Consider the following 17,296-nt stretch of genomic DNA (forward strand, 5'->3'; position numbering starts at 1 on the left):
CCACATTGTAGCGGCAAATGTCTGCCTATTTCTCCGGTAAGTAAATATCATCCACGAAATTAGGGTTGGCTGGAGGAAAAATCTTTAAATATGCTGAATGAGCAAAACATCCTCATCAAAAGCAGCCGTTGGTAATGAAAATGTTAGATCTCAAGCTCCCTCCAACAATGCTCGTTAAATACGTAAAAATTAGAATCTACGACATTAAATAGTGCAGAAGTTAAAATATAGGGATAATGATCATTCACTTTTGATTTCACACATAACATGAACAGCAGTTTCCTGGGTGAGAGTCCTGTGTTTGACCCATCCATCCACAATAACCTCCCCCCTTCGTGGACTTTGATCAAAATGTATTTCTGTCAAACCGCGGAATGTGTGTGTCCGTTTGTTTCCGTGGTGCCGGCACTTCATTTGAACCCATTACGTGCCTCCACCATGTCATGCGCTGGTTAGAAGTTGTTGTAGTTCCATGTGTATTTTGTGAGATCAGGCGACGTAGCGTGAGGAAACGAGCTTTCCAGCTGCAGTAGTTCACCAACTAGCCCCGCCAGTTATCATTATGTTACAAAGCCTGGGGATGCACGGATGAACTTTGCTGTGCCACTGTTGTGTTTATCCACAGCACAGATAGCATGAAAAAAAACACTGCCTGCAGCATTGCAGCTGCTCATTCTCTGAGAAGGAGCATCCATCCTCTATGACCGCTATGGGCCGGAGTTTTTTTTTTTATTCCTCAGCTCATCCATTTCCAAATCTTTCATCAGTCCTCACCTGCTTTTTATTACCACTCAGCCACCTCTCTTTCCTTTCTCATCCTCCCGAGAGCTTTGCTGGCTCGTTAATGTTTACCGCTCTCCTGCCAAAGCTATGAATCACAAACAAACAATCTCTCTGTTCATTTAATTTGAGGTGTTTATCCGTATAAATTACAGACACGATCATTTATCTCCATCTTCTAACTTTTTCTTCTTTCTATCTCCAGATCACCTTTTGTCTGACACCTTCCCCAGCCAGGACTGTGACTCCCCAGGCGTCAGCCACCTGCATAACAATAATCTGACACCACAGATCCACTGCTTACCCATAGCTAAACCCAACCAGTCCAGCCAGTCCAATCCCAGTGCTCATCCACAGTCTCAGCCTCAGGGAAATACCCTCCAGGCTCAAGCACCTTTGTGCCCCTCCAAACGTCGACTCTCTGCCGGGCGCAGCCTCTCCACGGAGGACCCGCCGGGGGCCCGAGGCCCAGAGGAGAGCACGGTGCTGAAGCCGGCCAGGGTGTACACCATCTCCAGGGAAGGAGGGATGACCCTGGGGGGCCGAAGCAGTGAGGAGAGCCTGGAGCTGGAGGTGCTGAAGGGCTCCAGGGAGCAGCCTCCGTCCCAGGCCCCGGCCTCAGCCAACCACGAGCCGTCTTGCACTAGCCAGCCGTCCGCCACAGCCGCCCGCGGCAGCCATCACCGTAGCAGCCATCATCGCAGCAACCATCACCACGCCCACCAACATCACGGGGGCCCGCGGCCGGCGTCGCAGCCGCTGCAGAGCTCGGGGAGCGCCAACAACATCCGGGACTGGGGGATGAGGAGAGGGGGGTTGCGGGAGGACGAGACCCCAGACTGCGTGACCTGCATTCGGGCTCCGTGTCAAAGCCAGCGCTCCCTGGACCTGGACACCTCACCGCAGGATGGAGGGAAACCCCGCAAGAAACTGGAGAGGATGTACAGCGAGGACAGAACGTCTACTGATGACAGGGGTAAAGAAAGACGATACGTACAATTTGTAAAGTAAGAGGTGTGAAAACCGATGCCTATGCTAAATATTACAAGAAAAAAAAACAGTTAAACAAGGTCTTTTTTTGGGCCAATTCACCCTCAGATGTTTCACTTCACACAAGCCTCCTCCACTAATTGTAACGCTGTGCTCGCTGATACCACGCCTTGCTTTTGTGTTCTGTGTTTGCAGAGGACAATCCTAATAGCTGGTTCCCCAAAGAGAATATGTTCAGCTTTCAGACAGCCACCACCACCATGCAGGCGTGAGTATGGCGTGGAATACCGCCTTCACTCCCACTCTTGCACATCACAGTGTCTTAATGCACCACCACCATGTTGGCAGGATATGGCTCGGCCTTTTACTTCCAAGACTGGCAGCAAAAAAATGTAGTCTTCCACGACAAACATTTTAATGAGCGTTCACACATTTCTCACTTGTTGGTTTCACATTCAAGCCTTTTCAACTTGTTATCATTCCACTCCTGTTATTCCCCTTTTATTTTCATCTCTGAGTGATGGAAGTCATTGGTTGCTGCAAATTATAGTTTTCATTTGATGAAGTATACTTTATTATTCAATAATTTAATAAGAATAATGTTGATTTTCATGTTTGAAATAGTTTTTTTTTTTTTTTACTTCTTCTGTGTATGATAAAACAAGTTGAATTGACTTTTCATTTAAATTTAATTTATTGCATGGAAATGGCTCTTTTCAGGACTTTGGAAGATTTTTCAAAAGAGGTTTGGGAGAAATCCCCTTTCATGAAAACATAATCAAATACCATTTTATTTTTAAAATTTGGCCTGCAAAGTGCCAATTTGAAAATGAAATCTAATTTTTAATACTTTTTTATTATAGTGATGCGTGTAGTACACAAAAAAGTGTCTGTTTTTTATTTTCTGTTATTATTAATATTATTTAATGGCTGCCACAGACTTCCACACTGATCACCTTGGTCAACTTGAAAAATAGCAAGTATTGGTAGCAAAATGTCAGTGTATTTGATCCTGAACAAAACCTCTCCCTTGCAGATACCACATTAGATCACACTGTTAGATTCATCAGTGCGTATCCGCTCAGGATACTGAAACATCTAACACAATGCACAGCATTATTCTACACACAAGACAGAACAATGAGATGATTTACTGAACCACTTAAAATGAATATTACTCTGTGGATTCTACTGAAGGTTTTCAGATGACGGCATGAATGTTATTTCACTGGCTTTTCTAACCTTAAAAGCCTGGTCACATCAGAGAGCGGTACAGCGAAATTCATCTACTCCTCTTAATTAGATATTTGGTTGTAAAGGCTCTTACTCCATGCAAACTATTGCTCTTTTGTGGAGCTGTTTATTATGACGGCATATTCGGATCAATATAGGTTAATATAAATAGTAAATACAGAGCCGGGGGACAGGGGTAATATTACGAAGAAAAAACTCGACATTTCTAAAATTAGAGGCGCCAAGCTTAAAATATAAAAAAGCATTTAAATTGCCTCTCAACAGCTCTCAACGTGGTGCCAATTGAACCCTCTGTTGCAGCTAATGAAGCTAACAGAGCTAACAGCGCAAAAGACGCCCACAGTGCTGACAGATCTAACAGTGTTTTCCTGTTAAAGTCGTAAATATATTTATATATATATATTTTTCAAACGGATATTCTCTGAGATTAAAGGGGTCAAAAAACTCAGAAGTTCTTTTCGATTAATATCACCAATTTACGAAAAATAAACTCATTTTTGACAAGCAACCACATCTCTTCACTTTCCAACCTCATCACACAGCCGTCGCTCGCACCCCTATTGTCAAATCAGCCCAATGCTAAAATTGCAGTACGGTCTTGGCGTAGCTAGCAAAAGGATACACGTGTGACTACGACCGTTTTACCGTCCGTATATACAAAATATATAAATGGAACTGAGATGATGTTCATAAGATGTATTTTACACCAATACATTAAATTGTGATCGGAAATGTCTTCATTCTTTCTTCTCTATTCTCAAAATCGTGCCGTTTCAAACGCTGCTGTGAACAGTTCTTTACTTTTGACCATTTGAAGATCCAATGAAAACAATCAATGTGTCGACTTCTGTCCAAAATTTTGGAATCGGCCAGATTTAAAAAGTAGAGAATGTGTGTTGGTCATGCATACACCAACTTACACACAGTCACACACACACCCTCCGCTCCTTGTGACTAGCTAATTCTCACCTATCACCCAGACATTATAATTATGGCCTTCAAACAGACAAAGCTCCCCCCCCCCCTTGTGATCTTTCCCCCTCATCTCTCCCACGCTCCCTCTTCTCTCCCCCACATGTCAGCGGCTCTCTCCTCCCTTTTTCCATCTGTTTCCATCTGTCCTCATTGGGATCAGACTGATACATGAGCCCAACACTAGCTTTTGATTAAAACCACCGGTCGATCAGTGTCTCTCCCGTCTGATATGATGGGTGTGATGCAGTTTGATTAATTACACATTTAGTGTAGAAATTATCAAACTATTTGTCTGTAGGCAGTCCCACATTTTGATGTGATCAGGTAGGTATGTGCATGGTCCTCATCCGTCTTGTACTGTTCCTCACTTCTTCCCACCATTGATATCCAATGTTTGTGCTCTAATTAGACTAACAGTCGTTCCTTCCTTGCTCACTGATTATTTGAATTGATAGCCAAGACTTTTTTCTGTCGGAGATGAGTTTTTTATTTTGCTCATTGGATCCTCTGTGAAAGTGAGAACTGCAACATAATGCGGCCTCTGATATGTGTGTGAGTGGAATACCTGACGTGCCCTGTTGCTGACTTCTCTTTCATTTCGTCCTCTCTTCTTCTTTCTCTCCTGTCTGCGTGGCGGCTTTCCAAACCACGACCATAGAATATCGTGAGTAACTCTTTCAACTGCCATCCACTGTTCTTCCTTGTCGCTCTTCCTTTACTCTGTCTGTTGGGTATCTTCAACCCTTTTCCTTGTGTGACTTTGTGCTATTCAGTCTGCTGTGTCCTTAACCCCCTACCCCGCCACTCCCCGACCTCAGTGCCTGCTAGACTGGGTGTTTGAAGTTATAGAGTCAGTCAACAGTCAACCCAAGAGCAGGGAAGGTAGCGTACCGTAGGAATGAAATCAGCAATACACTGATAAGTGATCAAGTTAAAGTATCGAGGTGTTGGTGTAGCTCCTCCAAATGGTGACAGTTGCTTAAAGGTGTGATGTGTAAGATCTGGCCACACGCTCCTGACAAATAGGGGGTCAGGATTTCACCTCTAATACTGGGTCCATACAATCTAAATGTACAGCCATCAGTTATATAATATATAGATATATAAAATTCAACCAAACTGCTGAAACTCTGAGAGCCGGTGAAAGTAACAATGCTGTATAATCTTTTAGAATCTTCACATGTTGAGTCAGCCTGTAGTTTGGCCATCTGTGTTTTTTACTCTTTGATATAGTTTGTTTATTGGACTAAATTTAAAGTGGCAGACAAAAACGACCCGCACCTTCGTCTCAAGCTAACTGCTGATTGAGGATCTGCCGCGTCAGCTCCCCTACCGGTAAAGTAGTCTCCTGGTGGTGGGGGAGGTAAGGAGGCGAGGGCGCGAGTCGTTTTTTGCCACTTTGGATTTAATCCGACAAATAAACGACAAACTGTACACAGACCCTGTAGCTTCAGCGTGATGGGCAAGCCCTCGGGGGCAGCTCTACTGCTTCGTCCTCTCGTGGACCGAGGACAGACCGGACGCTTCTGGTATTACGAGACGGGACGGGCCGAGGCTAGCTAGATAGCACGCTCATTTCAGTAGATATGCCTGCAACGCAATGGATAGGTGCATAGGTTAAATTGTTAGCTGCCAGGAGTGTTTAGTGCGCCGTCACCATCAAATTGTATAAAGTTTTAGCTAATTAACAAATTCTCTGAGGTAAAACTGCTCACTGTTATCTGGTTGATGAGTTCTCCGCATGTTGATGTCTGCACTAATTATGATAAGCCAAAGATGGTTTCTTCAAAATATTTAAAAAAAGAAGCACCACTCTGTTTTATTTAGAATCTTGAAAAGGTTGAAAGTGAACTTCATGGTTTTGTAGCTCAAAGAGAACAACAGGGTGGTCAGTCTCACTTTACATAAAGAATGGAGTTGTTCTGATACCAGTTCCAGTGTTGGAAATGCCTCTTATAGTTACATTAGGATGTGTTCAAGCACTATTAAGTAAATATTAGTACTGGCCGATTCTAATTAACAGCATGATGTGTTCAAATGTAATCTTGTAAAATGTAGTTTGTGGCAAGAAACTACTTCAACAACTAATTTGTTTGAAGGAGATGTTTTCATATATATATATATATATACATATACACACACACACACTGCCTGAAGGTATCAGAATCGTTATCAGGAAGGAAGACAATGTAATATCTCTAACAAACAACCTTGCAGATGGCACACTTATGCACACAGTATGTAAAGCAAACATTGGACAGCAGTTACTCGGATATCACATCTTTTGCACTGTGAGACCATTTTTAATTATAAGCAATTACTGCTAACTGTGTAGAGGTATTAATAATATATATATATATAATGACAGTTATATCTTGTGTCTTATATTCAACCCTCAGTGACGAAATGTACCACTATGCAGTATCTTAATATTTTAGTAAATGTGAGTTAAACTCAGCTAGTGTTTCAATGGGGGCAACTTGTTGCTGTTTATTATTGGTGAACTTCACAAACGCATCCCCATGAGACATATAATGGCCATAAAAAAAACAGGGGTGTTGACGAAAGGTTAACCAGCCTTCACTGCAATGTCTTTTTTTTTCTTTTTTCTAACCGCTTGGTTTAATTGTTGGAATGCTGTTAATCCAACAAATTTTGCTTCAAAAACATCTTCCACAGAACACGGTACCCCATTTCTAGATCGCCAGTTCAGCCACATTTTTTACACTACAGACACAATTTTTACAGGATCTGTTCTTCAACTCATCCTTCCTCTCATTTATTAATATCGGAGCAATAGGAGCTAAGGTTATGGGAGTTTTGAGGATTTGTTTGAGAGGTGTTTCCCTGTTTAATCTCCATGAAAAGGCTGCAAGGACACAGGTGTTTCTGATCAAGCTAATTAGTGATGTTGATAAACACACAGACTCACAGACACACACGCACTCCTCTCTCTCTCTCTCTCTCTCTCTCTCTCTCTCTCTCTCTCTCTGTGTGTGTCTCTCATACAGTCATTCAGGTCTTAGAGACTTTTAGAGGACCCCCCCCCCATTTTAAAATAAAAGCCGCACACACATGATTTAGAGATATACGTGATGCAGCTCAGCCAATCAAATATGGGTATTCTGATAAGTTTCCTGATTCCAGTGACATTTACACACACCGCGACACAAGAGGGAGAGACGAGGAAAGACATGGCAGAGCAGGACAATAGTCATGTAAGCTGTAAATGATAAAACATAGGACAATCTCCAAATGAGAAAGATTGCCAGAGAGATCAGTCTCTCTCACTCACTCACTCACTCACTCATCCTCTCTCTCTCTCTCTCTCTCTCTCTCTCTCTCTCTCTCTCTCTCTCTCTCACATACAGTCATTCAGGTCTTAGAGATTTTAAGAGGACTCCCCCCCCACACACACACCCCATTTCAAAATAAAAGCCCCAAAGAGTGAATTCTAACTGAAATGCTTGTGATGAAGCCTGTCATTTAATAACCTCTGTTTGTGTGTCAAACATTAAGATTATGTCTCCTCTCCCCCTCTCTCCCCAACCCAGTCCCACCCTTTCAAAATAAAAGCCTCATGGATTAACTGTATTTAAACGTTAAGCTCAAAATTAGGCTTTTTTGTTGAAACAATGAATGCTCTTACTAATACTGCGACAACTACTGCTACTAATATTTCTAGTATCACTACTACTACTACTGCTACTACTACTACTTCTACTGCAACTTTTGCTGTTGCTACTATTACTACTACTACTGCTATTACTGATACCATCACTATTATTACTACCACTACTGCTATTACTACCACTACCACTACTATTATTACTTATACCACAACTGCTACTACTGCTATTCCTGCTACTACTACAGCTATTAGTACGACTGCTACTAGTACTACTACTACTGCTACTTCAAAAACTGACTTTACTATTACTACTACTTCTTCTACTACTACTACTGTTATATTAAATACTACGACCACTACTACAGCTATTACTACGACTACTGATACTACTTCTACTACTTCTTCTAATTACTAATACTTCTACTACTACTAATACTTCGACTACAACTTCTACTACTACTGCTACTACAAATATCACTACTGCTACAACTAGTACTTATTCAAATGCTACTAATACTTCTACTGCTAATAACACTTCTACAACAACTTCTACTACTACTGCAACAAATATCACTACCGCTGAAATTTTTTTAAGCTACAGAAACCGTTCGAATATCAAAATGTTCAGCTCTTTCAGGAGAGGGGTGATATGACTTCATATTTGTAATCTTTCAACTTTTTGAATTATTAAGCTTTTCGCAATTTTTTTAAAATTGGATATCTATTTTCAGCAATGCTTTTGCGATTCATTTCAGCTTTCAGCATTCCAACGCATTTTCAGCAGGAAATGCATTTTCTAGTTTGGAAGGCTCTCAGCTTTTAACAGTTTCTGATGATGGCAGATGGTGGAAGTAGCGACAGGCTGAAGGAAGAGTCACTTCCAACATGTTCCTCTTCTTCAGGGAGAGGGGACGGAAAGTGACGGAGCTCACGAGTGGAGAAAGAAAACAACCTGTAACAGCAGTGCAGGCGCTAGAGCTAGAGGATAATAACCACTGCACAGACTCCAGTGACTTGGGCCCATTGTTTTCTCGTCCCAACAGCTCATCAGCTGTCTGTCTGTTGTCAGTCACAAGCGGGCTGCACAACGGGACTTCAGTTCTGACATACGTTGTCTTGTCACGAATGACTCTCATTATGTGTGACATCCTATCAGAGCCATTCCCGGCCCCTCTGGGAAAGGCACGCCAAGGCCGACCAACTTACACCCTGACAGAATGAGAAGTAACGAGACACCAAGACAGGGCACATATATAAGACAAGGGTTTAAGTATTGTATGGGATTGATTGGCTATTCAATTAATAATTTAGTGAGCTCACGTAGGATCGGCAGGGTGGGTTTCTTGGTTACTCCTCAGTGTCTTTTCCTGTGGATCCCTATCTTGCATTGTGGTCCTAGTGTGTGTCTGTGTGTGTGTGTGTACTTCTTGAGAATATCCACATGTCCTCGGCCTCTGGTGGACACAACGTCCCTGTGCTGCTAACTCTAACCACTCTAAACCCCCCACTAACGTTAATGGACTCAAACCTCCTCACCTTTGAACCCCTCTATTGTTGCCCCAGCCCCACTTAACTGGAACCTTATATTCATGCCCGAACCCAACTGGACCCAAAGGGCTTAAATCTGGTACATTTTTCTCAACTTCATTGCAAAAAACACCCCAAAAAAACAACAACTGTAGCTCCAAACCAAAAGTGTTTTTGGTTTACAGGATGAATAATATTTTAGCTAAATCAATTCTCTTAAAAGAGTGTCTACCCCTTGGGTCAGTTTGGGTTCTGACAAAATTCTTTGGCGCAGCTAATAAAGAACGTAGAGTTTCATTTCCCCACGAAATCTACTTAATGCTTTGACGTCTTGGCAGGGCTTTCCGAGGCATTGCTGAGAGAAAGAGGCGGAAAAGAGAGCAGGAGGCAGCCACCATGATGGAGAGGTACCGTGTCCTGGCTGTCCTGTCCCGTCCTGTGTGGTGCTAATCCGTCCCTGTGACAGTTCCCCTCTATACGACACAGTAAAAAACAATACTCCTCTTGACAAGACTCAGATCAGATCTAAAAATCTCTTTTTTCTCAATAGCCCGCTTGGCAGATGTTTAACCTCATGTTTACTTATAGAACCAGGCTTTCTACTTGCTTTATTTTCTAACTCTCTTAAACTACTGTCAGTGAAAGTCAACACTTCCAGCTGAGACATTACAGCGGCTTATCGTCACCTCCTGCTGCTGGTAGGCTTTTAATTTGAAACTCCCGCACCGAGTATTGAGTTTCCTTGGCAGTAATGTGACGTTGTTGTTCTACTGATGGAATTAGTGCTGTAGAAGTGCACATTATTTAAGTTGAATTTACCCAATTTGCGACAGTATAGGTAATTCTTGACAAAATAATCTCAATCACATCTCACTGAGCCATCACCATGACAACTGAGCAAAACCCATCCGCTGAAGACTTTTTAAAGACCTTTCTTTATGAAATATAATACCTGTTTGATGGTCAAACTAGCCATCGTATGTATGAGAGTATGATGGGAAGCCATGAGAGGATGGAGCACTATTAGTTATTACTATTGTTAGTGTTTTTCAGTGCTTCCCAGCAGTATATAACAATAATTTGTAATGATATAATTGATTCAACTGATGCAAGCTGGACAATGAAAAATGATTAATTCTTTGAATGTTATCAGCCGATTGAATGGGCGTTATCAGTGGTTATTGCTACCATTCTAATTCTTCAGACTGGCAAGACCCGCCCTCTGTAGCTGGTTGAGACAGAGGTCAAGGTTAGGAATTGACCTTGAGTAGTGAGGATCAGTATAGCACGTTGGTCAGGGCATAGGATCCGAACAAATCAGGTTACCAGTATCTCTGCGGCATGGACGCCTGGCCAATCCTAGTGTTTGAATGCTGCACAACGTCACTTCTTGCCAAGAAGAGCAGTGGGATTCATAAAAACCAGTGGCGGCTGGTGGGACATTTTCTAGGTAGGGCTGTGCTACATCCAATCAATCTCAGCAAACATCCCAGAATGATTTAATGCAAAAAAAATTAAGGTATCAAACACGCATTACTACTTTGCAGTTAAATATTTTATATTTATTCCAACATGAAAAAAAGCAGTAAATAACACTTAAACAAACACGTCAGGACATCTTATTTTTGTCACCCTCACAGGCAATTCAGTATAATACAATAATATATTATATATCATATAATAATATTCTGTATAATATAGTGGTTCAAAGCTAAAATCAACAATAACTTTCTAGCTCCTGAAGCTAGCAGCTTGCCGCAGCTGGGCGACTAGCTGTACTACTAGGTAGAGCATGGTCGTCCTTCACTCACAGGATCAGCAGTTCGATCCACGGCTCCACTAGTCCATGTCGACCCCAAATTGCTCCCGTAGCTGTGCCTGCGGTGTGCGAATGTTGTATGAATGTTAGTTAGAGTCCTGATGGGCAGGTGGCACCTTGCATGTAGCCCCTGTTATCAGTGTATGAATGGGTGTGAATGGGTGAATGATGACATGTAGCGTTAAAGCGCTTTGCGTGGTCGGAAGACCAGAAAGGAGCTGTACAAATACAGTCCATTTGCTGAATGAAAGGTGCCTCCTACAGCGCAATCCACTGTGAGAACCATCACACTTTTCACTACTGGTAATTTGGTGCCTAACGCCTCCTGATAGCCAGCAAGGGGATAGAAAACCATGTTATAACCAACACCACTGTCTACAGCAGGCACAGGAAAGACTGATAAATGAAACTTGACTTAATTTAGTTGTGATTAAAAGTGAAACGATGTCACGTTTGAGGCAGGTTTCTTTCATCAAGTCCTTTCTCATCTCTATGTTTGTGCCCTGTTCCACTGCTACCACATGTTGGTGAATAGTTTCTATGCTTATACACACGAAAAAAAACATTCATGCAGTCTTGTTCTCAACTTCTGTTGAGGGACATCACAATTCCCCTTGCAGTATTGTGTGTGTGTGTGTGTGTGTGTGTGTGTGTGTGTGTGTGTGTGTGTGTGTGTGTGTGTGTGTGTGTGTGTGTGTGTGTGTGTGTGTGTGTGTGTGTGTGTGTGTGTGTGTGTGTGTGTGTGTGTGTGTGTGTGTGTGTGCTGGTTGCAGGTCTAACCAGTGTTCTTCACTGAACATTGAAGTGTCAAAGTGGGGTCTGTCAATACGGGTGTATAGCTCAGTGAGCACTCCAAGTGAACAAATCAATCAATATTTGGCAAACAACCTCACATCCACCGAGGCAGAGACATGCCATTCGATGTTTGAGCCTGTGCGTGTAAGTGTGTGTGTTGAAAGTCCTATAACAAGCATTTTATTTCTTTATATATATGTGTGTGCGTGTGTGTGTTCAGGGCTGTGTCACAGAATGCAACGCTTTTAATAGAAAGGTACATCTCAGTTAGTTTCCCTAAATCAAATTATGCATGTTCAAATAGGCAAGACATTCTGTTTTATTGGAAAGGTCACAGCCGGGTTGAGAGGGTTGGGTGAGATAGTTGCAGACACACTTGCGTTATCATGCACACACACCGGCTTAAATTTAACCCGGTAGTCTTGATGCGCGGGTGTTAGTGATTTTAAAAGAACGCTGGCTGGCTGATGGATCCCCCTCTCCTCTGAGTCATCCCGCTATTTTAGGCTCTGCCCTCACGACTCCTGCGATCCACACTGACATGTCAACGCTGTTTTGTAGAATGCCTCCAAACTGAACTGTTACAAAATAGCTGGGGAAAATGCACGATGAACCTAGCTGCTGTTTGGTTAGGATTTCAACGATATCATCAGGTTGATATCGGCTTTTTGGTGATGAGACTCAGTGATGTTGTCCGTTGGAGTGGCAAAAACAACAGTGACTGCATGGGAAAAGCTAGTAATAACTGACTACAGGTGGGTCCTATTAAAAATAATGAGCTGTGGGGTTTGTGGACCAGCCATATCTGTTGTCACGAACCTCATCACAGTTTCTCACAGCTTTGTTTTACATCATTTTTTAGCTCACCTTAGAGCTCACTTAGCCTGTAAACTCAACAATGCCTGTTTAATTGGGTCCGATATTCATAACAAGGAAAATGTCTCCTACAACATCAGAGAAGCAGTTCAAATGTCTTGTAGTTTGACCTGATGAATGTTTTCTTGGATTAGCAAAATAGGTCATTGTTTGTTTCTTTGTCCATTAACACCCTGGCATTATTCTTCTTCTGCATTCTTGTGAACTTGGCTAAATATCCACCTGGACTCAAGGATGAACTGAATTGAAATATGGTGTTCAAAGACCTGGCCATAACTCAAGAATTCATCTGCTCATGTTGACATTTTCACACAAATGTCTAATAGGATAAACCCACTGAAAATGCAAGAAGACTAAAACATGATTTAAATGTAATAGTCTTTTGGTATTTGGGTTCAAAACAGTTTTACCACTTTCAAGGCCTATCATAATTTTGCATATTCAAAAAGTACAGGTTTTCCCACACAGGTGTGCGCTGTCAGTACCAGATGTTTCAACTAAAAGAGCACCAACTTCCCGAAATGCTTAAAATGTACTTGGGTCATTTGGTCCATGCCTGGTACCTTTAATAAAAATCCCCTTGCAATCTGGTAGTGTCCCAGCTTATTTTAAACATGCTGTTGTTCAGCCTCTTCTGAAAAAAAAAAAACACAAACCTTGATCCATCTCTTTCCATAACCTACAGGATCTACATATCTAAGCTGCATCTTATTTCTACGTTTCAGAGAGAGTTGTTGCCAAACAGCTCTCTGCTGTCTTGACTGCACAAAACATTTGAGATAAATTGCAATCTGGTTTCTGCTTGAAGCATTCCACTGAAACTGGTCTTCTCAGAGTCTCCAAAGACATAATGATGTCTTCTGATGTGGGTGAATGCTCTGTTTTGAGGCTGTTGGATCTTAGCATCCTGACTGAAAGGCTCAGGCAGTGGGTGAGTGCCTCTGGAATAGGAGTTTTTCTGCATCACTTGGTCTAAAACTGCTGCTCTTTCCTGTGGTGTGCCTCAGGGTTCTGTCTTGGGTCTCATATCATTTGCTTTGCATTTGCTAGGTCATATAATTAGTAAATTGAAATGTTTTTCATATCAGGCTTATATGTCATCCCAGTTGGACTACTGCAATTTCCTTCACCTTCCTAAGCAAGTTGTCCCTGACACATCTCGATGACAGATATCTCCATAACTAGTCAACTCAAATTGTTCAATCTAGATTGATAAATATCACAACATGTCAAAAGAAATATGCATTCTTGATTTTGGGGTGAACTTTTAGGGATGTACAGATCTGACTGTTTCGGTCCCAATACCAATACTTGGGCTTTGGGTATAGGCTGATAGCGAGTACCGATCCGATACCAGTATTTAATAAATAAGCTGTATGCCTCACTTTGCAGAAGTGAATGGCATTCGTTCTAATGATATGAGGCTGGACTGAAACACAGCTTTAAGAACTTTGTAAAGCAAAATGTAATAAATATATACATCGATTTATTTTAAAGTTATTTATTATTGAAATAATAAAAATAATCGTTCTTTTTGCTACTTTATTTATTTTTTATTTAACCTTTATTTAACCAGGTAAAATCAATTGAGAACCAATTCTCATTTTCAATGATGACCTGGCCAAGAGGCAGTAGCACAGTCCACACAAGTTACACAAACAACACAGATACAATACAGTATGACAAACAATGGAAAAATGACTAAAAACAACCTAGATAAAATAATAAACACTATGTACAAAATAAAAGGCAGATTACTGGATGTTATTTGTAAAAAAAAAATGGAAGAAAGAAAGAGAAGTGAGGGCTGGTCAGCAAGTACAGCAGTCAACTATAACTACTATAGCTACAAGAAGCTCTTGCTTTCATACTGTAGCTTCACTTAAAGAGTGACACATTTAACATAACATGAGGTATCATTTTATGTATTGTTGTGCAGCAGTGGCAGTACGAAGGAAAGAGTGAAAATATAAAATATCAATAAACAGATATTTAAAATATGCAGATATACATAGTGGAATATATATTCAGGTAAGTGAGTGCGAGGCCTACTTGCATTGCCCTGAACCATCACAGTCAGACAATGATGGATAATGAAAAGCTGTCTTTTAGGCCGCACATTGTTCCACTGTTTCCTCTCCTGCTTCTCTTTTCCTTTTCTCTTGCTCTCCCACTCTTCTTTCTCCAGCGGTAAGAATACAATGCTTTTGATGTTAAAAAAAATGAAAATCCAGGCAGGGTGAGAAAGAGAAGATGAAGATGGAATAGAGACAACTAAAAGACTAATTCAGTTTGATGGAACCTGCATTTGATATAATAGCCTTTTGAATGAGTCTAAAAACTGCTTGTCCCTTGTAGGAGTTTTTGAAGAAGTTTGATATGACATGTCGGAGTAACTTCAAACACTTTATAAAGCACTATACTGGCTTCTTGAGAGCCTGATGTATAATCAAAGGATTGGCACCAAAACCACCTCACTATCAGCTCTGTCCTCTTTCAATGCTAACATCACAATAGACCCGAACTTTCACGTGGTCTACTGGTGGTCTAAGAACTACTTTTCAATTGCAATCCAAACACATTTTAATGCAAGGTGAAAAGACAAGGTCAAGACATTAACACATTTTTCATCACTAGTTATTGTCATTAGTTATTGGGTTTAAGGAAAAATAGAAAATGTAAGCCCATGTAGATGAAAAATGTCATTCCACCTGCTGGCCAATAAAAAATATTTTTAATTGGTTTCTCAAGTTGCATCCTGTTTTCTATCCAGGTAGCTGGAAATGTCATTGCTTGTTTGTAATAAGAAAGGTAAAATACGAACGCGTTATTTTATACATTTTACCTTTTTTTGTAAAAAGTAATAGGAAGTTACATTCATGTAGACAAATATAACTGATGACAAAACTGTCAAGGTTCACATTATATAAATTAAGCAAGATGTACCTCATTTTCAGCTGACATCATTGTTTGAATTAGGAAATAGAAAAGGTGAAAGGGTAAAACAACTTTTAATTGTGCAGCAGATGAAATACTTTTGTTCTGGCAAATGATTAGAGTATTGCAAAGTATTATTTATTCTAGAAAATAAATAGATACTTCATAATACATGAGGTACGCTTTAGCTTAATGTATTCTAACACATTAGCGTATGATACTGGAGACTCAGAGCTGATATTGGTACCAATCTTTTTGTCACTGCTCTGACTAGACTTTCCTGTTCTGTTCTGTTCTGTTCCTCATTCTTGATGTCTCTGTCTTCTTCTTCTCTTCCCTAAAATGGTAGAAATTTCCGCAAGCAGCTCAGGATGGTGGGCAGCCGCAGGATGAAGGCCCAGAGTAAGTCTTCCAGTCGGTCAGTGTGCATGTATGTGCAGTATGCTGATGTCGGTGCATTTTCATGCATTCTTCCTCAACAGTGTGAACCATAACATCGGAATTTATTTGTGCTTTATGCATGGAGCAGCAGTGCTGGGCATGTTTACAAGAATATTGTGTCAAGAGTTTATGTTTATGAATCAGACATGCCATCGAAACATAATCCCTAAAATCCACGTCGATAGTGATTTGGTCAGTCTTCACTGAAGTGTTTATACCGGTGTGTGTATGTCGGTGTGTGTCTGCCACATTTGCTTTAGAAAAAGAATTGTCTTTTTCATGATATTGATTGTGTGCTGGAAAGTTCAAAGGCCATTTTATAGAACAGTGGTGAATTTGAGTGCCAGAAAACATCTGCACATGTTTGTTTTCTCTATTTCTAGCCGTGTCTCTATTTAAACTTTTGAAAAGTTGCAAAAAATAAATGCAAATTCCAGTGAAAAAAGGCTAGACTGCATGGCTGCCAGTAACGAACGGAGAGGATATCAATATACAACCAGAAAGACGCTGACAGCGAAACAGCTGATCAGTCATGTGAGTTAAAAGTTCGCTACATCAGAAATTATTTGGGAAAGGTGTTTCCATATGTCATTTAGCGCATCAACTCTTTTTTGACAAAGAAAAAAAAAAAACGTAATGTTTTTGCATAAATATAGTTTAGAAGTTTAGACAAGGATTCAGTTAAATAAAATGTTTGTATCAAAATAAACTACATGGAAATCCTAGCCTCGCAAAACAAAGATAGCCTCACTAGTTCTAGTCTATGGAAACCACTATGACGCCAGCCTGGAAGACCAAGATTAGGTTTTCACTGGGATTGGCTTGATCACACCATAATAAATAAAATATCTAAAATGTTCTGTCAATTTTGTAATTGTTTAGTCACCTAAGTGTTTTTCTAATCAAAAATGCCAAACAGCCGGTGGTTCAACATTTTTAATTATGAGAATTTGTTGCTTTTATTAGTCTTCTGTCATAGTAAATACAATAGTTTGGGGTTTTGGACTGTTGCACACTAAATAGCTATTTAAAGTCCTCCTCCTTCCCAGGCTTTGTGGAATTGTGATGGGCATATTTCATTTTATACTTTCTCGCCAAAGTTTGATTGATAAACCGAGAAAATAATCACAAATTGCAGTTCTAGTCAGGAGTGTGCCCTGTTGCACCTGTAACACAATATATTTTCAATGAAAATCAATAAACTATTATTGATTTACCTTAATGTAAAAATAAACCACTAAGGCCAGTTAACAGGGGCTGTTACACACACC

The 17,296-nt window shown here is 40.7% G+C and overlaps 1 protein-coding gene across 1 annotated transcript in view; it reads left to right on the forward strand.

The window, feature by feature from the left end:
* nsmfb (NMDA receptor synaptonuclear signaling and neuronal migration factor b) overlaps nt 1-17,296 on the forward strand; it is a 71,857-nt gene that overhangs the window by 31,955 nt on the left and 22,606 nt on the right. Inside the window, exons 3-7 of the mRNA XM_076099473.1 lie at nt 986-1,756; nt 1,966-2,038; nt 4,658-4,663; nt 9,496-9,564; nt 15,934-15,986. Coding sequence (XP_075955588.1) covers nt 986-1,756; nt 1,966-2,038; nt 4,658-4,663; nt 9,496-9,564; nt 15,934-15,986 — 972 coding nt within the window. The remainder of the gene's footprint in view (nt 1-985; nt 1,757-1,965; nt 2,039-4,657; nt 4,664-9,495; nt 9,565-15,933; nt 15,987-17,296) is intronic.

The sequence above is a fragment of the Anarhichas minor genome, unplaced genomic scaffold, assembly GCF_050575085.1.
Source record: "Anarhichas minor isolate MPS153535 unplaced genomic scaffold, ASM5057508v1 ptg000025l, whole genome shotgun sequence".
NCBI lineage: Eukaryota > Metazoa > Chordata > Actinopteri > Perciformes > Anarhichadidae > Anarhichas > Anarhichas minor.